Genomic DNA, 23964 nt, shown 5'->3' on the forward strand with positions numbered 1-23964 from the left:
GCAGGTAAGTTATCTCATGTGCAGTAATAAATTACAGACGTCACACCTAACTTGGAGAGCAGAGAGAGTTAAAGAGGCCAGATTGACAGCTCTGAGAAACTGCCTGCAGCTGGCCAAGGGTTTAGGTTAGTTCTTGGCAAATCTCCAGGTGAGAAAAACGTTGAACTAATCATGTCCTTTTAACAAAAATAGTTTACTGCCATGATAATTTAGGGTTAAGTGTGTAATTGCTGCAATTTGCATAAGCTTGAATTTGGTTAAAAATGAAATATTATGGCTATAGGCATATTGATTGAATATGTATTTCCTTTTGGGAGGCGGAAAGTACTTTGCAGATCAAATGCTATATTGCTATGTTGCTCCTTGAAAGGAAACAGCCTGGGGAATGACTAAGGCCAGCTGTGGGTGCAGGCAGCAGAACCAGCCTCTTGGGCACATGGCCTTAGTACAGGGGTCCTCAAACTATGGCCCATGGGTCACATGCAAATACAAATATTGTATTTGTTCCCATTTTGTTTTTTTACTTCAAAACAAGATATGTGCAGTGTGCATAGGAATTTGCTCATAGTTTTTTTTTTTAAACTATAGTCTGGCCCACCATTGGTCTGAGGCTCAGTGAACTGGCCCCCGGTTTAAAAAGTTTGAGGAGATCCAAGGAACAGCAGCCTCCTCATCACCACAACCTCTGTCTGAGGAACAGTAGCTGTGTGTGAAGCCTCCCCACACCAACCAGAGGAGCCACCACAACTGTGAACAGCACCCACCGGAGGAGCTGCTACTAACTGAGGAGCAGCTGCTACCACAACCGCCTGAGGAGCAACCGCAGCCTGAGGAGCTACTGCCACCCAAGGAGCAGCCACAGAATGACTCAACATCTAGATATGGTGGTACGATCAAACATGGGTAGACAAAGAAACCCCCCCAAAAAAGAAAAGGAGGACTCGCCAGAAAAGCAGCTAAGTGATACAGAGGCATGCAACATGACAGAAAAAGAATTCAAATTAAGGGTCCTAGAGTGCATAAACCGGATTGAGGAAAAAATCAACAACTTATGCAAGAAGCAAGAAGAAACAGATGAAAAAAAATCAATAAATTATGTAAGACCCAAGAAGAAATGAAGAGTGATATAGCTGCAATAAAAAACACCATTGAAAGCATCAACAGTAGACTAGGAGAAGTGGAGGACCGAATTAGCGAATTAGAAGACAGGGAAACAAAACACACCCAAACTGAACAGCAATTGGAGAAAAAAATTAAAAGACAGGAGGAGAGCCTAAAGGAGCTATGGGACAACATGAAACGAAACAACATACGAATAATAGGGGTGCCAGAACAACAGAAAGAGGAACAAGGGTTAGAAAACCTATTTGAAGAAATAGTATCAGAAAACTTCCCAGAGGTGGGGAAGAAAAAAATCACACAAGCATAGAGAGTCCCAAACAAGGTGAACCCAAAAAGACCCACACCAAGACACATCATAATTACCACGGCAAATGTTCAGGACAAAGAGAGAATCTTAAAGGCTGTAAGAGAGAGACGAAAAGTTACATTCAAGGGATCTCCCATTAGATTATCAAATGATTTCTCAACAGAAACACATCAGGCCAGAAAAGAATGGACAGAAATTTACAAAGTGATGAAAAGCAAAGGACTGAATCCAAGAATACTCTATCCAGCAAGGCTATCATTCAAAATTGAAGGGGAAATAAGAAGCTTCTCAAACAAAAAAAGGCTAAGGGAGTTTATCAGCACCAAGCCAGCAATGCAAGAAATGCTAAAGGGACTGGTGTAAAAAGAAGAAATAAAAAGCTCAGAAAGAAAACAGCCACACAAAAAAAGAAATGGCTACAAACAAGTACCTTTCAATAATAACTTTAAACGTAAACGGACTAAATGCTCCAACCAAAAGAGATCGAGTGGCTGAATGGATAAAAAAAACATGACCCATGCATTTGCTGTCTACAATAGACCTATCTCAGAAGAAGGGACTCACACAGACTGAAAGTGAAAGGATGGAAAAATATCTTTCAGGCAAATGGAAATGAAAAAAAAGCTGGGGTAAAAATACTTATATCGGACAAAAGAGACCTCAAAGTGAAGGCCATAACAAGAGATAAGGAAGGCCACTTCATAATACTAAAGGGATCAATACAATAAGAAGATATACCCCTGATAAACATATATGCACCCAATGCAGGAGCATCCAAATACATAAAAAACTCCTGGAAGATATCAAAGGAGAGATCGACAACAATACAATCATAGTAGGGGACTTTAATACACCACTGACATCACTGGATAAATCCTCTAGACAAACAATCAGCAAAGAAACAACAATCCTAAATTACTCACTAGATCAGATGGACTTAATTGACATCTTCAGAACTCTTCACCCCAAATCAATGGAATATACATTCTTCTCAAGGGCTCATGGGACATATTCAAAAATAGACCACATATTGGGTCACAAACAAAGTCTCCCCAAATTCAAGAAGATTGAAATCATACCAAGCATCTTCTCAGACCACAAAGGCATAATATTAGAAATAAACTACAATAAAAACAACCCAAAGCCCTGACCGGTTTGGCTCAGTGGATAGAGCATCGGCCAATGGACTGAAGGGTCCCGGGTTCGATTCCGGTCAAGGGCATGTACCTTTTTTGCAGGCACATCCCTAGTAGGAGGTGTGCAGGAGGCAGCTGATTGATGTTTCTCTCTCATCGATGTTTCTAACTCTCTATCCCTCTCCCTTCCTCTCTGTAAAAAATCAATAAAATATTAAAAAAAAACCCAAAATACTCAAACACTTGGAAGCTGAATAGCATGTTATTAAATATTGATTGGGTTACCACTGAGATCAAAGAAGAAATTATAAACATCCTGGAAACTAATGACAATGAAAACACAACAATCCAAAAACTATGGGACACAATGAAAGCAATCCTGAGAGGGAAGTTTATAGCTATACAGGCCTATCTCAAAAAAACAAGAAAAAATGGTAGTAAATCATCTAACTCTACAACTCAAAGAATTAGAAAGAGAGCAACAAGAAAAGCCCAGAGTGAGCAGAAGGAAGGAGATAATAAAGATTAGAGCAGATATAAATGACATAGAGACAAAAAAACCCCCACATAATACTTAAAATCAATGAAACCAAGAGCTGGTTCTTTGAAAGGATAAACAAGATTGATGAACCTCTAGCCAGGCTCACCAAGAAGCAAAGAGAGAGGACCCAAATAAACAAAATCAGAAATGATAGAGGCGAAATAACAACAGACCACACAGAAATACAAATGATTGTTAAACAATACTATGGACAACTCTACTCCAACAAATTAGACAACCTGGAGGAAATGGACATATTCCTAGAAAAACACATCATTCCAAAACTCAATCAGGAAGAATCTAAAAATCTCAACAGGCCAATAACTACGGAAGAAATTGAAGCAGTCATCAAAAAGCTTCCAGCAAACAAAAGCCCAGGACCAGATGGCTTCACAGGGGAGTTTTACCAAACATTCAAGGAAGAACTAAAACCTATCCTTCACAGACTACTTCAAAAAAATCCAAGAGGAAGGAACACTTCCAAGCTCATTCTATGAAGCCAGCATCACCCTAATACCAAAACCAGGGAAAGACAACACAATGAAAGAGAATTACAGGCCAATATCCCTCATGAATGTAGATGCCAAAATCCTCAACAAAATCTTAGCAAATCGGATCCAGCAGTACATCAGAAAGATCATACACCATGACCAAGTAGGATTTATCCCAGGGATGCAAGGATGGTACAATATCCGAAAATCAGTAAACGTGATATATCACATAAACAAATTGAAAGAAAAAGACCACATAGTCATATCAATTGATGCAGAAAAAGCATTTGACAAAATCCAACACCCATTTTTGATAAAAACTCTCAGCAACGTAGGAATAGAAGGATCATACCTCAACATAATAAAAGCCATATATGACAAACCCACAGCCAACATCATCCTCAATGGACAAAAACTAACACCATTTCCCCTAAGAACAGGAACAAGACAGGGATGCCCACTCTCACCACTTCTGTTCGACATAGTACTGGAAGTATTAGCCATTGCAATTAGACAAGAAGAAGAAATAAAAGGCATCCAAATTGGAAAAGAAGAAGTAAAACTGTCCTTATTTGCAGTTGACATGATATTATACATAAAAAACCCTAAAGACTCCATAAAAAACTATTAGACTTAATAAATGAATTCGGCAATGTAGCAGGATACAAAATTAATGCCAAGAAATCTGTGGCATTTCTATACACCAATAGTGAACTTACAGAAAGAGAGACTAAAAAAACAATTCCATTTACCATCGCACAAAAAAAATTAAGCTACCTAGGAATAAACTTAACTAAGGAGATAAAAGACCTCTACTCAGAAAACTACAGGACGTTGAAAAAAGAGATAGAGGAAGACATAAACAGATGGAAGAACATACCATGTTCTTGGATTGGTAGAATCAACATCATTAAAATGTCCATACTTCCCAAAGCAATCTATAAATTCAATGCACTTCCCATTAACATACCAACAGCATATTTCACAGGCCTAGAACGAACTCTCCAAAAATTCATCTGGAATAAAAAAAGACCCCGAATAGCTGCAGCGATCCTGAGAAAGAACAAAGTAGGTGGGATCTCGATACCAGGTATCAAGCTGTATTACAAAGCCACTGTTCTCAAAACTGCCTGGTACTGGCACAAGAACAGACATATAGATCAGAGGAATAGAATAGAGAGCCCAGAAATCGGCCCGAACCAATATGCTCAATTAATATTTGACAAAGGAGGCAAGAACATACAATGGAGTCAAGATAGTCTCTTCAATAAATGGTGTTGGGGAAATTGGACAGATACATGCAAGAAAATGAAACTAGACCACCAACTTACACCATACACAAAAATAAACTCAAAATGGATAAAGGACTTAAATGTACGACGGGAGACCATAAAAATTCTAGAAGAATCCAAAGGCAACAAAATCTCAAACATATGCCGAAGCAATTTCTTCACCGATACAGATCCTAGGGCATTGGAAACTAAAGAGAAAATAAACAAATGGGACTACATCAAAATAAAAAGCTTTTGCACAGCAAAAGAAACCATCAACAAAACAACAACAAAGCCCACTTCATTGGAAAACATATTTGCCAATGCCATATCTGATAAGGGCCTAATCTCAAAAATTTATAGGGAACTCATACAACTTAACAAAAGGAAGATAAACAATCCAATCAAAAAATGGGCAAAGGATCTAAATAGACACTTTTCAAAAGAGGACATTCAGAAAGCCAAGAGACATATGAAAACATGCGCAAAGTCACTAATCATCTGAGAGCTGCAAATCAAAACAACAATGAGGTACCATCTCACACCTGTCAGAATGGCTATCATCAAAAAATCCACAAACGACAAGTGCTGGAGAGGATGTGGAGAAAAAGGAACACTCGTGCACTGCTTGTGGGAATGCAGACTGGTGCAGCCAATATGGAAGACAGTATGGAGTTTCCTCAAAAAACTAAAAATGGAACTCCCATTTGACCCTGTGATCTCACTTCTAGGACTATATCCCAAGAAACCAGAAACACCAATCAGAAAGGATATATGCATCCCTATGTTCATAGCAGCACAATTTACAATAGCTAAGATCTGGAAACAGCCTAAGTGCCCATCAGTAGATGAATGGATTAGAAAACGGTGGTACATCTACACGATGGAATACTTTGCTGCTGTAAAAAAGAAGGAACTCTTACCATTTGCAATGGCATGGATGGAACTGAAGAGCATTAGGCTACTTGAAATAAGCCAGTCAATGAAGGAAAAACACCACATGATCTCACTCACTCATGGATAATAAAGACCATTATAACTTATGAACAAAAATAGATACAGAGGCAGAGCTGCCTCGAACAGACTGTCAAACTACAGCGGGGAAGCCAGGGAGGGTTGAGGGGCGGGAGGGGAGGGGGAAAGAGATCAACCGAAGGATTGTATGCATGCATATAAGCATAACCAATGGACATAAGACACTGGTGGGTAGGGGAGGCCGGGGGATTTTTAAGGGCGGGAAAAAAAGGAGACATATGTAATACTCTTTGTAATACTTTAAGCAATAAAACAATTTAAAAAAATAAAATAAAAAGTTTGAGGACCCCTGCCTTAGTCTGAAGGGCCCTCACTTAGTTTAATTCTCTGTTGTCACCATCTTCAAATTCTTCTTCCTTTTTGTAATCCTCATCTGAGGACATTCTTAGAGAGAGGAAGAGAGAGACAGAGAGAGAGAGAGAGGGAGAGAACATCAATGTGAGAGAGAAACATCAATTGGTTGCTTCCCATATGTGCCCCAACTGGGGATGGAACCTGCAACCTGGATATGTGCCCTGACCAAGAATCTAACCGGCCACCTTTCAGTGCAGGGGACGATGCTCCAACCAACTGAGCCACACCACCCGGTGCCACCTTCAAATTCTTAACTTTTGAACCAGGGGCCTGGCCTGCAGTTTCATTTGGGGCCACAAGTTATGTCGCTGGTCCGGGTGGGCAGTTGTCCGCAGCAGGCCAGGCTGCTGGCTTGGATGGAAGCTGAGACTTATCTCCCACTAGGAAGGACAGGTGGCTGATTCTGGAAGGTGTGTAAGTCCACAAGGAGGATTTGGGGCACCCAGAGGCCAAGGGGGATGACAATGGAGGCTTGGTCCCCAGGGAACCTGGAGGGTTAGGCAGAGGTCACCAGCACAGACTCCACGAGTCAACTCCAAGCCCCAGACTTCGTGGTTGTCACCCCTGTAACTGTGGTTCTCCAGCTGTAGAGACCTTGTCGCATCTCTGCTGCCCTCAGGCCCTGTGAGGGCTGGCAGGTTGCTGTCAAGAATTCCTGGTCCCTTGGCTGGCCAGCTGGGCCACCCCGTGTAGCTGGACTTGGTTTTCTCCAGGGAACCTATGTTTTCAGAGGACCAGTCAGACTGGCCATGAGGATTCTGGGGTCTCCCTATCTTGAGTCAGGGTCAGGGCTTGGGTGGGGACATCTGCTAGTCTCCCTTCTTCCCCCCGAGGAGAGCCTGAGGATAGAGCCACCTTCAGGGCCCGGGATGCTGCACACTCGAGAATGCTGGGGTCACACTCGGGCTCTAGGTCAGACCAGACTTCCAGTGTGGAAAATGAGATGACCGTCTGGGGACAGCTCTCTCAGTGTCACTGCCCTGTCTCTCTGGCCTGTCTCCCCAGCGTGACCTAGACTTCTGAGGATGGGACTCTAGCTTCCTCGTCTTTGTCTCCCTTTGTATCCTGGGTTTGCATCAGGCTTAAAGCAAGGAGAAGCAAGGAGAGAAATGCTGGTAAGTAGACTCCCGGGACTAGCCGGGAAGGAGGTGGGAAATTGGTTGCCTGCGAGGACCACCAGGGACCGGATCTCATGAGAGGGAGAAGTGAACGCTCTGGGATTCTTGGGCTCCTTTCTGAGGGGCAAGGCTCAGGTTCTCTTGCCATCTCATTAGGGGGGAGACAGTGCGGTCATAGCCAAGGGAGCAGCCAAAATCATGATTAGGGCCAAGGGACAAGAAAGGGACAGGGTGGGGAAAGGCAGGGTGTGAGGAGTAGGTGTACTTTGGAATGTGCATTTCCTAAGCTGTGGGTCAGTCCCTCAGTCCCTCAACAAGCACGGCTAAGTGCAGCCTGGGAAAGGCACTGAGATGTAGGAGCAGATGGGCCTTTGAGAGGAGCTTAGTTATGAGGGAGGAGCTTCCAGGGCAGGACTCGAGCTCTCAGAGACGCCACCCAGCCCCGCACTTCTTCAGACAGGTGAGGACAGACAGAGGTCAGCAGTCTGCAGGCCAGAAGAGGGCCTTCATGTGACTTTGCTGGTATCTTGATCTTGGATCTCCAGCCTCCAGAGCTGTGAGCAATAGACTTCTGCTCCGAAGCCCCCAGCCTGTGGCATTTTGTTATAGCTGCCTGAAGGGACTAAGAGGACAGGCAGCCACTTTCCTAGAATTTCTATAAATCAATGTAAACACGTGTGTAGACTTATCAGTCAATATACATCCTCCTCTCTTATGTGGAAGTTGGCACGCTGTAGAGATTGTTCTATACCCGTGCTCTTTTCTTCCTTAGGTTTCCCACCCCCCAGCCGCCATTGGTACAGAGAACGTGCTCCTTGCACTGTGTGGACGTGCCATAGTTTATTCAGACCTGCAAGCTCTCTCCCATAGGTGAATGTTTGGGTTGTTTCCAGACGTTGCTATGACAAACAGCTCTGCAGTGAGTCACTGTGTACACACTTTTTTCTGTGTTTGTGAGCAGATCTCTGGGATAAACCGCTAGACATTGGATCACTGTGTCCAAGGGTAAAGGTGTTGGCAATTTTGCTAGATTTTCCCCAAAGCGTCTCCCTACAGTTGTGCTAATTAGCCCGCCCCTTGGTGACGTAGGGGAGTTCCCCCCACAGACTCCCAAGAGGGAGCTGTCAGCCTCAGGCTTTTAAAACCAACGTGACAGGTAAAGTTTGTGTTTCAGTGGCTGTCATGTGCCTTCGTAATGGAGGTCTTTTCTGGGATAGAGTAGACCAAGGTGAATGGAGGCCATGGGCAGGGGTGTGTCTCACCCGCTGGGCCCCCCACAAGAAGCAGCACTTGGAGCTGAGCCCTGGAGGGTTTATTATCCGTCCCTGTGTGGGGTGGGGTACTCGGGCTTTTAGTGAGGAGTTAGCTGGGGCAGGAATGTCCCAAATAAGATTGTATTTTTATTTAATTTTATTTTTATTTTTAAATATATTTCTTTATTGATTTCAGAGAGGAAGGAAGAGGGGGAGAGAGATAGAAACATCAATGATGAGAGAGAATCATTGATTGGCTGCCTCCTGCACACCCCCCTACTGGGGATCAAGTCCTGAACCTGGGCATGTGCCCTTGGCCGGAATCGAACCTGGGACCCTTCAGTCCACAGGCTGATGCTCTATCCACTGAGCCAAACTGGTTAGGGCAAGTTTCTATTTTTATATATTTAAGGCCCGTCACCTATGTCGAGGTGCGGGGGGTTCCCATAAAGGTGCTGCTCCTAAGTGGGACATGCACAGGTGGTCTGGACCATCCGCCTGAGGCTTGCGCCAATACCTTCTGGTCAGACACTTTCACAGAGACAGCACTGAGATCTGAGCCGAGCCGGAGAAATTACACACAGACAAACAGGTTAGATGCAAGCACACAGGGGGTTTATTTACCAGTTCCTGATGGGTCTCAGACGCTAGAAAGGATCCACTGGCGATGCTCGCTGACACACACAAAGGGGTAGACGGCGTCGTTGGCTGCTGGCTCTTTTGTCGATCGACAGTTAATTGGGAAGAGTTTGGTGCTGGGAACCAAGACGTGAGCACACACAGGTCCTCACGCTCTGGCGACAGGAGAGCTATTCGCTGCTGGGTCCATCAAACTGTCTGATCTTATAGCCCTCTGTAGACGTGGTCTTCGTTGGTGTGTGTGTTATCAGCGGCTGCCATGTGTGGATCCACCCAGGGTCTGTTAATCTATGGGTGTGTACAGGCTTTGAGCTTTCCCATCAGATAGGCTGTTTATCAGTACTAAGCAGAGCTACAAGGGTGCATTCCTGGGTCCCACACAGCATTCCTATATCTAGCATTACTATAACAGTCCACACAGGGTTACATGCTTTAAGTCTTACATTCTAAGGTCCTAACATTAAGTACCATAATGATTACTTTAACAAGGGGCCCTTCACACAGGCCAGTAAGTGCCATTGTAGCTAAAGGGGGTAGGCTTCCAGCAGTCCCCGCCCTCCTCAGGGATCCATCGCTGCACGTAGTTGGGGCCTTTGTCCCGGGGCCGCACGATCACGGTGTCCCTGGATGCCACGGATGGGTCCTCGGGGAAGAAGTTGAAGGGCCGGAGCATGAAGCCCACAGAGTTCCCGGGGGTGGCCGTGTTGGGGATGTCCTCTGAGTGGGGGATGTGCAGGAAGCCCACTGTCACCCAGGCCACCAAGTCCTGTGGGAGAGAGGGGTGGGCAGTGCTGACGGGCTCGGAGAGGCGAGGGGTAGGCGACCCCTCAAGCTCTCCTCATAAGGAATGGGCAGATCTGGGGACACTGAGCTTGCTCTCCACACAGCGAGGTGCTGCTGGCACAGGCCCAGGGAGGGGGTGCAGCTCTAGTCTGGGGCTGGGGCTGGAAGAAGGCGGGGCCAGTACCTCTTCTTCAATGTTCTCATTGTTTTGAAGAAACTCCTCAAAGACCACAGGCGGGTCCCAGGGGTCGTTCTGGTTGTAGATGCTGCTGCTGCACCGCTCAGACTCCCGGTACTTGGTCACTGCCAGGGGGTACCTGCCGGGCAGAGCAGCCAGGTGGCTCTGGGCACGGGGGTGGCCCAGCCCCTCCCGGGGAACGTCTGCAGGGTCAATGACGTGGCTTTCCCGGATTTCCACATCATGTCTTGGGCGCCTGTCAGTCTGCCCCAGGGTCAGCGGGGAAACAAGGCTCGAGTAAGGAAATAGATTTGAAACTCGCAAGAACATTTAAACATGTTAACCACTCCCCTTGCTTTGCTTTGTGACACACACACACACACACGCACACTGCCATACAGACCCAGAGTCTCATAGACAGAAACACAGCCACCCCAGACACAGGGAAATGTAGGGAGAGGTTATAGAGTCAAGCCTCGGACTGACCTGTGGCAGAGCCACATACAAGTCTTCCTCCCAGCCGGGCGGCAGCACCTGCTCAGCCATGGAGTGGATCTGCAGCCGGTAGCTGCGCTTGTGGCCCCAGCGGTTCTCCTTGGGGCTGGTGAAGAGCAGGTACTTGGGCAAAGTCTGTCCGAAGGGGAAGGCCGCCTGGCGCTCACGGGAGTACTCTGTCTGCTCTAGGGTTGGCTGGACCAGCCTGTGCTCTGGGCTCCAGGGGTTGGTGATGTTTTCTAGCTTCATGCCCAGCGTCTGGAAGCTATTCTTGGTGCCTGTGGGTGTGAAGGGAGATGCAGAATGAGGATCCAGCACCCAAAGTACACCTTCCCCCATTTTACACTGGGTTCTCCACCCAGACCACGTCCAACAGCAAACCATCAGGGGCCAAGGGGGTGTCGTGGGTTCGCATGAAGCCAGCTGTGGGGTGGGAGGAAGGGATTAAACACGAAAACCTACAGGGGAACCAGAGGACGATGCGATAGCTCACCGCAGCGGCGGTCTTTGCAGTGGGTCTGTGGGCAGTTTCTTTGAGCCCTGGGTCCCAGGCTTTGGGCTGTCCTGCAGCCCAAGAGAGGGGCGGCCGTCTTTCCCCAGGCGGGGGCTGTGTCCACCACCTGCTGTGGCCAGGGCGTGGGAGGAGGGGGCTGAGCCGGGTGGGGAGGGCGGGGTTAGGACAGGGAGCCACCTGTCTGGTTCTGGGGGCGGTTCTGACTTGATGTCAGGCCACATCCTACCACGAGGCCTATGCCGCGGTGACACCATCAACCCAGGAGACACAGCGAGTAACCCCAATGGTGCTGCGTCCACCTCCAGGTGCCAGGCAGCAGCAACCTTGCTGACATCGAGGCATTGTCCTCTCTGCCACACTGAGCGCACCTTTCTACCCAACCCACCCTACCCAGGGGTCAGCGCAGCCCCAGGGCAGGACAGGGTCCAGGCTGCCACACCCTGGGCAGCACTGGGGCGCCGTTCACGTTCACCCCTTCCGGGGGCTCAGCGACTCCAGCCCTGCGGACTCAGAGCAGGTGGGGCAGGTTCTCCTGATGGTGTGCCTCAGGGGTCCAGCATCGTCTCCCACAGTGGGAGTTAGTGTTTGCACACAGAGGTCTGACCTGGGGACGTTTGTCGCCAGCGAGTCCTACCTGCCACATCCAGGTCTACGCGGTAGTGCACCAGGTGAGTGTGTATGTTGCCGATCAAGTGCGTGTGCAGGCGTGTTCCGTAGCGCAGCCCCTCGGGCGTGTAGAAGGTGGCGTGCACATAGCCAGTGGCGTGCATCTTGGCCTCCATCACCCCGTTGGGGTAGAAGATGAAGTCCCAAATGTAGTCATAGTTGTAGACCGTGGACGTCGTCCGCAGCACCAGCACCTGGCCCTGGAGCCCTGCATAGAAGTTGAAGCCACCGTTGGAGTCGGAGTCAAAGTGGCGCCGAAGGGGCACCCCCGTGGGCATCTCGAAGACACAGAGGGCTCGGGGGTAGTGAACAGGGTCATCGGCATCATAGTAGTGGACGGCATCCAGGAAGGTGGCTGTCTCTGGGCAGTCGATGCCGGGGGCCAACTCATGGGTGACGGTGCCCAAACCCCAGCCCACATCGATGTACTTGGTCTGCATGCCCGCAGGTGTGTGGCCTCCGTACAGCGCCACTGCGTCCTGGACGCTCACCTCATAGGCAATGCGCTCCCCACCGAAATGCACGTTCAGCACCTGCAGCCCCGTGGAGGACCGCAGCCTGAAGGCGAAGCTCCAGCCCCCGTAGAGCACAGCGTTGCCCTCCAGCCTGTAGCGGGGGCCTTGGGGCTGGACCAGGTGGGGGCCCTTCACGGTCATGGGGCTGGGGAAATGCCCACGTGGCTTGTAGGACGAGAAGAGGGGCGGCTCCTTCGTGCCCTTGGCCCCCTTGCCCTCGGGGAGCGGGTCCTCCAGGACCACCACGTCCACCTCTCCGGCATCGTACTTCCGGGCCAGCTCTTCTGGGCTTCGGTAGAACTTCCCATTGTACCAGACCTGCTCCACCGCCCAGTCCTGGGCATTCATGCTGCTGTGGTCCAGGAGGAGCTCCAGGCCTGTGGGGTGCAAGTAGAAGCCTTCCACAAAGCGCTGCAAGATGATCCAGGAGCGGCGCTCGCCCGAGGCCAAGCCCTGAGGGGCCACGTCGGTGAAAGTCAGGCATCGGGTGTGACAGTCCTGGAAGGAGAAGCCCGTGGTGTCCAGGAAAAATCGGTGCAAGGGCCTGGTGGCCTCCTGCAGGGTTTGGTTCAGTAGGACATACTCTGCCGAGGACATGGGCCTGGAGTTCCAGGATATCCGGTGCCCAGGCCTGGGGGGCAGCGGGCGCAGGTAGTGGGGCCTTGGCAGGGGACCCACGGCAAACTCGGTGACGTTGGGATGCTCCTGGGCTCCGAATAAGATGAGGGCACGCGCCTCCCGAGCCGGCCGCCTGTGACCCTGGTCCAGAAATTTCAGCACCTGCTGCTTCCTGGGCAGCAGCATCTCAATGAGGAACACGTAGTTCTTGGTGATGGTTGATCCTCTGGAGGGCTCCAGCCTCAGGTCCTTCCGGGACCAGAGGAAGTTGCGCACGGCCTTCACCTCCTGGATGCTCAGGTCCGCGAACACCCCGGCCTGGCTGCGCAGGGTCTTTGGGGAATGATTGCCCATGGCCAGCGCCTGCAGCATCAGGACAGCAGCCATGGCCCAGCCAAGGGCCGGGCTCTCTCGCCTCATGGCTCTAGAATGTGGGAAATGTGAACTTAGTTGTTTTATGGGAAGATATGGGTTTCCACTAGGCTGGCCCCGTAGTTTCCCAATAGACACAGCTTCATCCCTTGGCCGCCGTGCCAGCCAGTGGCCATGCTGGCGCAGCTGGGGCCCCAGGCTGCTCAGACCTGTGCTTTCCATTGATTTTAATTCTACACTCTCCTCGCTTGTCTATAAGCCTTGCTTAGTCCTGCAGATTTTCATACCTACGTCAACTCTGCTTTTCCCTTATCTGTGCATTATGTCAGAATGGCTGCACCTCTACTGCTGTGGGCTAAGACTAACAGTAATTAGCTTATCAATGTGATATTCAACAGGGCTGAAAATCAGGATAATATTGCCCTGCTGTGGGCCAAATGGCTCAAAGCAATTTTTACCCTGATAATCCTGTTACTGTTTACCAAGCTTTACCTTTGATATGCCTTATGCATTCCTAAAGGGCAAATGTGTGTTCCACTGAATAAAAGCAAATGGGACCCAGAAGTCAGAGAGCCTCTCCACTAGAGAAAGGTTTTCCGCCTGGCCCCCTATGTTTATAAATTCTTATTTCTTGTCTAGTGTATTCGTTTGTGCACGGCCCCTTTTCCAGATCCTGAACCCTAGCCGCAAATGGATGCGGCATTCACATCTGGTGACTTCTAAGGGACCAGGAGAAGATTCACCTGAGCGAAAAACTAAGAAAAAAGGAAATTCACCGGAAAGGTGGGAGGTTCACCGAAAAGGTGGGGAAATTCACTGTGCACAAAACCCATTGCAGCTTCAGAGTCATGAACCATAAGTGGATGAGGAACGTCTTTTGTTTCAGCCAGGCTATAATGGGGAAGAATTTGCGTAAAGGGCAAAAACATCATTGTAAAGTTTTAGCTTGCATGGTCAAGGATAAAGAAATTAAGGCGTCAAAGGATACTCTCTTAAATCAGGCTCAAGGAAAACAAGTTTCCTTGTCATCTTTAAGTATGTGTGCTCTTGTTCGAGCTGCATTATGCCCACTTCGTATTGAGCATCAAAATTCTGTAATACCTAAAGCCCTGGATCCTCTGCCTCTAGTGTGGAAGGACTCAACAGCTAGAGAAAATGGGGCTAATAATTATTCTACAAAAGGACTCTTTAATGCTTTGTCTGAAAATGACCATATGACACCTTGGGACAAGCAAATTTTAGCTAAAATAATTTTAGAGGCCAGTCAGTAGTATGGAGAGTAAAATAGGATAAGATCCATGAAAGGAACTCTGACTTAGTAATTATTGTCTATATGTTATGGGCGCTTGTCTGTTGATTGTTATCTGTCTCTGTTGTTTATTGTTAGTTTATTAAGCTTGCCTTTAATTTAATTTAATTTAATAGAAAAGAAACAGTAGATGGACAGGCCATTGCTAAATTTCCCCAAAGCGAAAAGAAGGTGGGAACGGGGAGAGGAAGAATATAAGCAGAACACCTGTTGATAACACAGATCCTAGGAAAATTCCCTAGACAAAGGGAAGTAACTAAAAAAGGCTCCTGCCCAGTCTTATGGTAATTCTGTAAAATGGACGCCCACTCTCAAGAGTGTTATTAAAAGTCTCATTTTTGCCATGTTTTTATTTCCCAGTCCATCATTTGAAATTTGAATAGATGAGACATTTCTCACAATTTAGGGATGCGTTTGGGATTTCTGTACCCATGAAGAGAAAAAAGCTAGCTTAAGAGAAGGTGCGCCCTGCCCGATTTTGGCTGGCCTCCTGGACTGAGCCCCATTTCTTCATGGATGCTACAGAATAAATCCAAGACTGTTTTTCTTTAAAAGATGGCAATAATGACAGAAAGAAAATATACAGGCTGTGTTTGGGCAACAAGATTAGTGTTTCCATAATAATGGGTAGTTCTTGGATAATAATGGACCGCATTCCAAGGTTGCCTCCCAAATCTTGGGGCACTCCTGTTTTTTCTTTTTTTAAAAGTATATTTTATTGACTTTTTATAGAGAGAAATGGAGAGGGATAGAGAGTTAGAAACATCAATGAGAGAGAAACATCGATCAGCTGCCTCCTGCACACACCCTACTGGGGATGTGCCCGCAACCAAGGTACATTCCCTTGACCAGAATCGAACCTGGGACCTTTCAGTCCGCAGGCCGACGCTCTATCCACTGAGGCAAACCGGTTAGAGCGGGGCACTCGTGTTTTTATAAAATAAAAATCAAATAATACTTTCACATTAAAGCCCCTGAAAGTCAATAAGTTATCTCTGTTACAGAATTTGCCAAAGAAAATGCCTTGGATAATAATAATTGGCTTTAAAATCTTAAAGTTATTAAAACATAAATAAATAGATGTAACTAAAATAAAGAATCCTATATAATAAAAGCCTAACATGCTAAGTGTCTGGTCATCCAGTGACCGGTGGACTGTTCAACCAATCAAAGTGTAATATGCTAATGATATACTAAGGTTGCTCAATCACTAGCTATGACAAGCAGTGACCACTGGGGGCAGACAGTCGACTGGTCGACCTGTTGCTATGATGTGCATGGACCACCAGGGGGCAGGTGCTCTGACTGGTAGGTTATCTTGCTGCTGAGGTCTGGACAATCAGGACTGAGTGAGATGGGCTGAACACACCCTGGAGCCCTCCCACAGTCCTTTCCCAACCGGCTGGCCCCAATCAGCCCACCCCAGATCGGCCCGATCAGGACTGGGCAAGACAGGGCCGGACATGCCTTGGAGCCCTCCTGCGGTCCCTCTCCAGCTCTGATTGTGCACTGGTGGGGTCCCTCGGCCTGACCTGCGGCCTCTCGCAATCCCGGACCCCTCAGGGGATGTTGGAGAGCCAGTTTCGATCTGATCCCGCAAGCCACTCCCTTTGGAGGGCGCCAGGCACAGGGCTCATTGCTGGCGAGCACCGCTGTGGCAGTGCAAACCTCTCCCAATTGGGACTGATTGGGCGTGAACCCAGGACAGGCGCAGTGGTGCCAGGATGAGTGGGAGCAGCAGGTAGGAGCTGCAGGCGGTGTTGGACTGTGGGTTTCGGCCCAATCCCCGCAGGCCACCTCAAGGAACCCCACCTGTGCACGAATTCATGCACCAGTCCTCTAGTTTATAATAAAGCTTTCAGTAATAGTTATAAATGTATTAATAATGAAAGTCCACTCACTCAGAGGAGACTGACTGCATTCTGTTAGAGGAAAGAGCCAGTCGTGTTTCCCGCAGCAGCAACCTCAGAAGTTATCTCTAAGGTGGAAGGTGGCAGTTTTAAAATCAAAGTGGCTACGGGCCTGCTTCCCTGCCCCCTGCCTTTCCATCAGCCTTCCACATGACAGGCGGGGGTATTCACCAGCCTCACATATAGTTTTACAAAGTCTTTAGTAACTTAAAACTTTAGAACATTGCTGAATTAAATAATAAAAATTATTAAATATCTAGGTATTTTAAAATGACTAAACACTGAAATATTAATCTGAGTTTGCCTCATATGAAAAATCTAAAAACATAGATTTGAATCTATTACTTAAATATGTCTTGTATTTTATTTAAAATATATCCTTAAAAATATAAATATATTACTAATCTAAGAAATGCTAAGTATTTAACTTGCCACCTAAAATTTGAGGCTTCTAAGAGTTTAAAGTTCATATTAAGTTGAGAGAAATTATATGATTGTGATAGCAAAATACATAAAATATAGTAATTCATCTTTGAGAAAAATAATTCTTGTATTTTCTTTAGAAAATTAGTAGTTCAAAATATATTGTAGTCCTTATATGTACTACGTGTGGTAAAATTTCAACCTAGGATATAATATTTTATTGGCCTGATTAAAAAAAAAGGATTAATTCTATGGTTTGAACCAAATTTTTAATATAAAAACCGTTTTAAATTTAATTGATATCTTTTAGAATAATTAGAAAGAGTGTTTAATATAATCTTTGGGTTATGTATATTTGATAGTCTTTCCAAGTTAAATTTCAAGACTTTAACGGAGAGATAGCTTTGGGACATTTTAAGGGCCCTGGAATGATTCACGGATTTATTCTCTCTTCTTAAAAGAAATATTTTTAAACCAAATTCTACTATACTTGAAATCACGTGGGAAGCTTTATCAAATAAAGATTAATAACTGTGTTCTATTTATATGCATACATTTTAAATGTTATAAGGCTTCAACCTCTAAGCTTGGCAGGACAAGGTTGCATACACAGTGCCTCAGACAGCCTGCTTTTCAGATAGGCTGTTGGGTAGGGTGGCATCTGTACTTCATAGGTCAAATGTATAGGTTTGCTTACTTTACTTTTTCAATAAAAATGCATGCTTTGATTACTTGATGGATTGGCTCTTTACAAAAAAATCAAGGTCTTTTATAAACTCATTTATATGGGAAGCCACTATTTTATGAGTAATTGGTTCTAACAAAGTCCAAAGTAAAATTTGCACACATATGCAAATGAGCACTAGCCGAAGAGAATGCTGTTTAAAAGTAAATTTTAGCTTAATAGAAGGAGAAATTTTAAAATCTTTTGTTACTATTTACAAAGTAAACTAAACGTCATTATTCAAGTATTAAATCTCACCATTAATGAGACACCATAAGTAAAAAGAGAGTTACTTTTACTTGAAATGTATGCATTGCAGTATTTGCTAGCATACCTCTCTCCTACTGTTTTTTCCTGAATAGCAACCAAGTTTGTTGCTCTGTTTAAAAGAAAGAAAAGGTGTTTAAAGGAAACTCCTTAACTGTGGCTTAGAGATCACTCTGGGAGGAAATACAGAGGAAAATGCTCTTTACATATCTAGGAACTGTAATTAAAAGTCAATATATTAAGCCTCAAAAGGTGGACATATGAAAAGGTTGCCTTAAAACTTTAAATGACTTTTAGAAATTATTAGAGAACATTAATTAGTTAAGACCTTATCTAAAAATCTCTATGGGAGCCCTAACAGTTTGGCTCAGTGGATAGAGCATCAGCCTGTGGACTGAAGGGTCCCAGGTTCGATTCTGATCAAGGGCATGTACCTTGGTTGCAGGCACATCCCCAGTAGGGTGTGTGCAAGAGACAGCTTATCGATGTTTCTCTCTCATTGATGTTTCTAACTCTCTATCTCTCTCCCTTCCTCTCTGTAAAAAAAATCAATAAAGAATATATTTAAAAAAAAATAAAAATCTCTATGGGAGAAATGACAAATTTATTCAATATACTAAGAAAGTTTTTATGAAGTATACATAAAGACCTACAGAATCATTTTCTAATTTCGTGGCTTGCATGTAACAGCAGCTTGCAACCATCTAGAAAATATAAATGCCAAGCGGTTTGGGGCCATCTAGTAAATCCTATCTTCCCTAAACCAAGGACACTTAAGAGTAAATAATTTGCATTTTCCCTCCCTAAAGAAAGTTTATGTCTATATACTCAAAAAGACTGATAACAAAAATCCAATTTCTATCATTTAGTGTCCACACCCAAGAACAAATGAAGTTAAAAAATAAACCTTATTTCAGACTGATTTAAAATGGCAAATTGAAATAAGTGAATATTTAGGGGAACTTAGTTGTCACCTACTAAAAAAACAAGTTACTACAATTTTTATATCACACCCCTATTATTATACCAAAAATACTATACAAGAACCTATTCCTGGAGCATTAACTAGTTTACTAATGGTTCATCTAATAGTAAAACTAGTTATCATGCAATGAATTCAGACTGAGTCATCCAGACCAGTCATACTTCTGTACAAACAATTGAATTAGAAGCTATCAAGGCTGCATTGCAGAATTTCCAAAAGCCTCTTAATATTATTTCTGATCTGTCTATGCTGCTGGCCTGGTAAACAGAATTGCAACTACTCAATTAAAATGGCTCAGTGACCAAAGTCTATATATACTATTTAAACAGGTCCTGGTCCTTTAACAAAAGGAAATGCATATGCTGATCAATTAGTTACTTTAGTAAATCAGGCCACAGAATCTCATCAGCTTTTACATCAGCCTGCCAAAATGTTGTCAAAAACAATTCTCATTAACGTGGCAGCAGGCAAAACAGATTATCAAGGAATATCCCTCTTTCATGTTCCCAATTTTAAAAACAAAAAGGGGGAATAGTGGAGAAATCTCCTGTAAGTAAACTACATCAAGCCTTAATTACTTAAAATCATTCACTTTAAATTTTTTCACTTGTAATGCTGATGGCAAGACACCCATACAATTACATTGGTGTCAGAATAAGCTAAAGGAAAATGGTCTGGTTAAATGGAAAGATCCCGAGTCTGGTTTATGGAAGGGTCCCTTTATTAACTTTTGGTCGAGGATATGCTTGTGTATTTCCAGAAAACTCCTCCAACTCTGTGTGGATTCCTGCAACAGGAATCCAAGAGAGGACCTTGCACCCTGAGCTTCACCCTGTACCAGTGGCTGCTGACAGTCCACTGCTCCAGCCACAGATAGCAGTGGCCCCGGGCAACATGCTGAAGATAAGGAATGGGAGGAGAACAAGAAAGAGGAGAAGCAGTCCAGAAATGACCTGGATGATGGTGAAGAAGTCTTGCCATGCTAGCAGTCATCAGTTGTGCGATGGTGCGGGTTGCCCTGAACAAAGCCAAAGAAGGTTGGACCTGCATTGTCATTGCCCACCGTTTGCCCACAATCCAGAACTTGAATATCATTGCTGTCATGTCACAGGGGATAGTAATTGGAAGGGGACCCATAAAGAACTAATGGCCCAGAAAGAAGCCTACTACAGACTAATTCCTTAAATGCCTGGCAGCAATTTAAAAAGGACATGAAAGAATTCTGTCTCATTCTTGTTCTTATATGTTTATTTCTAGTCTGCAGATGCGGAATGAAAAGTCTTAAAAGGACTCAAGCTCTGCAAATGGCATACACCTTTCTAAATTTATTAAGAAAACAAAAATGGAGAAATGCTGGAGGCTAAGACCAATATTTAGCATAATATTGCCCTGCTGTTGGCCAAATGGCTCAAGGCAATCCCCTAACCTGATAATCCTTTTACTGTTTACCAAACTTTACCTTTGATATGCCTGTATGCATTCCTAAAGGGCAAATGTGTATTCAAGTGAATAGAAGCAAATGGGACCCAGAAGTCAGAGAGCCTCTCCACTAGAGAAAAGTTTTTTGCCTGGCCCCCCCATGCCATCTAAATTCTTATTTCTTGTCTAGTGTATTCATTTGTGCACAGCCCCTTTTCCGGATCCTGAACCCTGGCCACAAATGAATGTAGCATTCACACTCACCTTTAGGGTGACTCAGCCAGAGCCTGTGACACAGGACACCTCTCCAAATGCACTTCTTGTGTCCTCTGTGTGGACAAAAAGGTGTGCAGTGATAAATCATAAACCCTTCCCAGGGCAGGTCATGGTGGGTAGCGATGGCCTGGTCCATGAAAGGTTTTTAAGCCAGCCCTGGCCAGTGTTGTTGTTCATTTAGGTCAGTGGTCGGCAAACTCATTAGTCAACAGAGCCAAATATCAACAGTACAATGATTGAAATTTCTTTTGAGAGCCAAATTTTTAAAACTTAAACTATATAGGTAGGTACATTGTTATTAACTTAATTAATAATTTTGGATTGAGTACTTAGTATTAACAACATGAGTTCAATACACTAATATATTTATGGAATGCCTATTATGTGTCTAAGGCTGGAGATAACATGACATCCTTCTGGAACTTACATTCTAGTGAGGAAGATCAACTTTAAATAAATGAGTAGTCACATCAAATAATTGCAGTTGTCATGAGTGCTAAGGAAGGAAACAGTAAGCCAGAGAAGTTATTTAGCAAGGTTAGGCATTTAAACCTCTCTAAGCAGATAAGTTTCATTTTATAATAATAAAGCCACCAACACAAAATAATTACAATTCTTAAATTGATGACAAAAATACCTGTAGGATTTGCAGCTGGTTGGAAAAATACAGGTAACTTTATGCTTCAAGTAGGTACTTTTGTCACCCACGGGCGATTTTCGGACGCGACTAGCACTAACCACTGCACAATGAGACTGCTGACTGACTGGCTCACTCCACTCCTGCATGAATTGCTCGTGCCTCCCCTGCACTGTGTATCCTGCAGCCCGCCAGCGCCATGTCTCCCATCGCCCAACCGACCAACACCCCCCCACTTCTTCTAACGCCACTTCTTCAAAATACACTCGCCCAGGCCGAAAACTGACTTCTGCGCATGGGCCACGAAGTTTAAATCGCACTCTATGTGCAAGCCCGCACGTGGTATTTTGTGGAAGAGCCACACTCAAGGGGCCAAAGAGCCGCAAGTGGCTTGCGAGCCGCGGTTTGCCGACCACTGGTCTAGGTTAACACACCTTCGAAATACCACAGTGACCCTCTTTTTCATTCCCTCCAAGGTGTAACTATCCTCAAGGGAGCACACAATCTTATCAATGGTGCATTGGCCCTTGCTTTCTTGCATCTTCATGTCATCTTTCTCAACTCCAAATGCATAACTGAGACTACAAACTGTCATTCTCAGGAGGACTTGAGATCCTGCTTCCTGTCACTTGTCATCAGTTTTGGCTCAAATAAACTCTAATGAAAATTATCTATAGGTTTGGATGTTTCTTATGTTGACATGGGTATTAATAGTAGAGCTATATTGTTGATACACCAGAATTTTTTTCATTCTAAAATTTGAAATGCAGTGCAGAAGTTCTAAGAGTGGGCTCTGGGGTCAGGCTGCCTGGGTTCAAGAGCTACATGTCCCGCCAGTAGGACCAGCTGTGTGACCTTGGGCAGGTTGCTTAAACTCTCTGGGCTTCCATTTTCTCAACTGTACAATGGAAATAAACAACCACGGTACCTAGTTCCTAGGGCTTTGAGGGAAATCAATTGGTCAGTAGAATAATGTGTTTAGAACTGTGCTTACCTTCTAGGAAGCACTCAATAATCCCAAGCTACTCTTCTTTTTTAAAAAAATTTTTTTTATTGATTTCAGAGAGGAAGAGAGAGATAGAAATAACAATGATGAGAATCATTGATTGGATGCCTCCTGCACACCCCCTACAAGGATCAAGCCTGCCACCCGGCCATATACCCCGACCAGGAATCAAACTATGACCTCCTGGTTCATAGGTTGACACTCAACCACTGAGCCACCACGGCCGGTGCTACTCTTCTTTTTAAAAGCCAACCTTCTGGAGACGCTCAGTGGAACCAGAAGATTTTAAATTTGAGCAGCATAGACGGATTCGACTGAGATTAGGCTGTAGACTATGGCTGAGTGAGGACCAGTTGGCCAGTGCTGCCCGGCTGCTTTGTGTCCTTGGTGGGGCGCTCAGGTTGTGGCTGATTGACCATCTGTGACTCCTAGGAGGGCACTTCAGGGTGTGGCCATCCCCGGTGGTGGTATAGGGAGATGTCCTTTTCCCTTCTATTTTGTGGGTGGGTGTGGTCAGGGTCTTCACTCATAGCCCATCCCCCAGAGCAGCCAATCAGTCCCTGTGCCTGGTCCTGTCCCCCTGGCCCTGGTGTAAGGTCGGGGACTCACCTGACTTTGTGCTGTCCAGCCTGAAGGGATGGGTGAGACACAGCAGCCCTGGGGGAAGCCAGAGATCACAGAAGGCTATGGGGTGAGCTCTTGTTTTACCATTACATTTTGGGTCAACATCTTTTTAAAGTAGACTTTACTTTTTAGAGCAGTTCTAGGTTCACAACAAAATTGAGCCAAGGCACAAAGACTCCCCATCTGCCCTCTGCCCCGCCCCCCGTACAGTCTCCCCCATTTTCAACACTCCTCACCAGAGTGGTGCATTTGTTACGATTAGTGAACCTACACTGACACATCATTTGCACCCTCAGTCCATAGTTTACTCTTGGTGCTGTACATTCTATGGTTTGGACAGATGTGTTGTGACATGTAATCGCCATTGCTAATCCTACGGAGTAGTTTCACTGCCCTAAAAATCCTCTGTGCTCAGCTACTCAGCCCTCCCCACCCCAACCCCTGATCTTTTACCATCTCCATAATTTTTTGCCTTTCCCAGAATGTCATAAGGTTGGGCTCACCTGTCTGTAGCCATTTCAGACTGGCTTCGTTCACTCAGGAATATGTATTTAAGTTCCTAATGACTTTTCCTGGCTGGGCCCTCATTTTTAGAACTGCTTATCCCCAAATGCCTTTCTGCTCTGTAGAAGAGGGAGGTGACTTGCTGTCCCTTTAAGCTTATCCTCCCCAGCACAGTACTCTGTGTGGTGTCCCAGGGGGCAGCTGGGGTGTGGACTGTGGCATTGAACCACGAGAGGGGAGAACGTGGCTGCCAGAGTGCTCTGCTCCTCTCTGCCTGAGAACAGCATCCAGCTTCCCACTGAGCCTTTACCATCTCGCCTCTGGGAGGTTGCCCCTGGCTTTCTGGGCCTCTCGGGTCTTCATTTCTCCTGGCCCCTCACTCCAGGCCTCGCTTCCCTCCCCTACTAGTCATCCCCTTCTCAACTCTCCCGATGGCCCATCAGAACATACCTGTGTGCTCTGCTCCTCTCCC

The 23964-nt window shown here is 45.6% G+C and overlaps 1 protein-coding gene across 1 annotated transcript; it reads right to left on the reverse strand.

The window, feature by feature from the left end:
• Window positions 1-9763: 9763 nt before the first annotated feature.
• LOC102437933 (amiloride-sensitive amine oxidase [copper-containing]-like) lies at window positions 9764-23964 on the reverse strand. Its single transcript, XM_023764556.1, has 6 exons — window positions 23943-23964; window positions 20710-20774; window positions 11872-13460; window positions 10715-11001; window positions 10235-10417; window positions 9764-10033 (listed from the first exon to the last, which is right to left on the reverse strand). The coding sequence occupies exons 3-6, from the start codon at window positions 13454-13456 to the stop codon at window positions 9764-9766; spliced, it is 2325 nt and encodes a 774-aa protein (XP_023620324.1). The 5' UTR covers window positions 13457-13460; window positions 20710-20774; window positions 23943-23964.

This window comes from Myotis lucifugus, unplaced genomic scaffold (genome assembly GCF_000147115.1).
Source record: "Myotis lucifugus unplaced genomic scaffold, Myoluc2.0 scaffold_336, whole genome shotgun sequence".
NCBI classification, from domain to species: Eukaryota; Metazoa; Chordata; class Mammalia; order Chiroptera; family Vespertilionidae; genus Myotis; species Myotis lucifugus.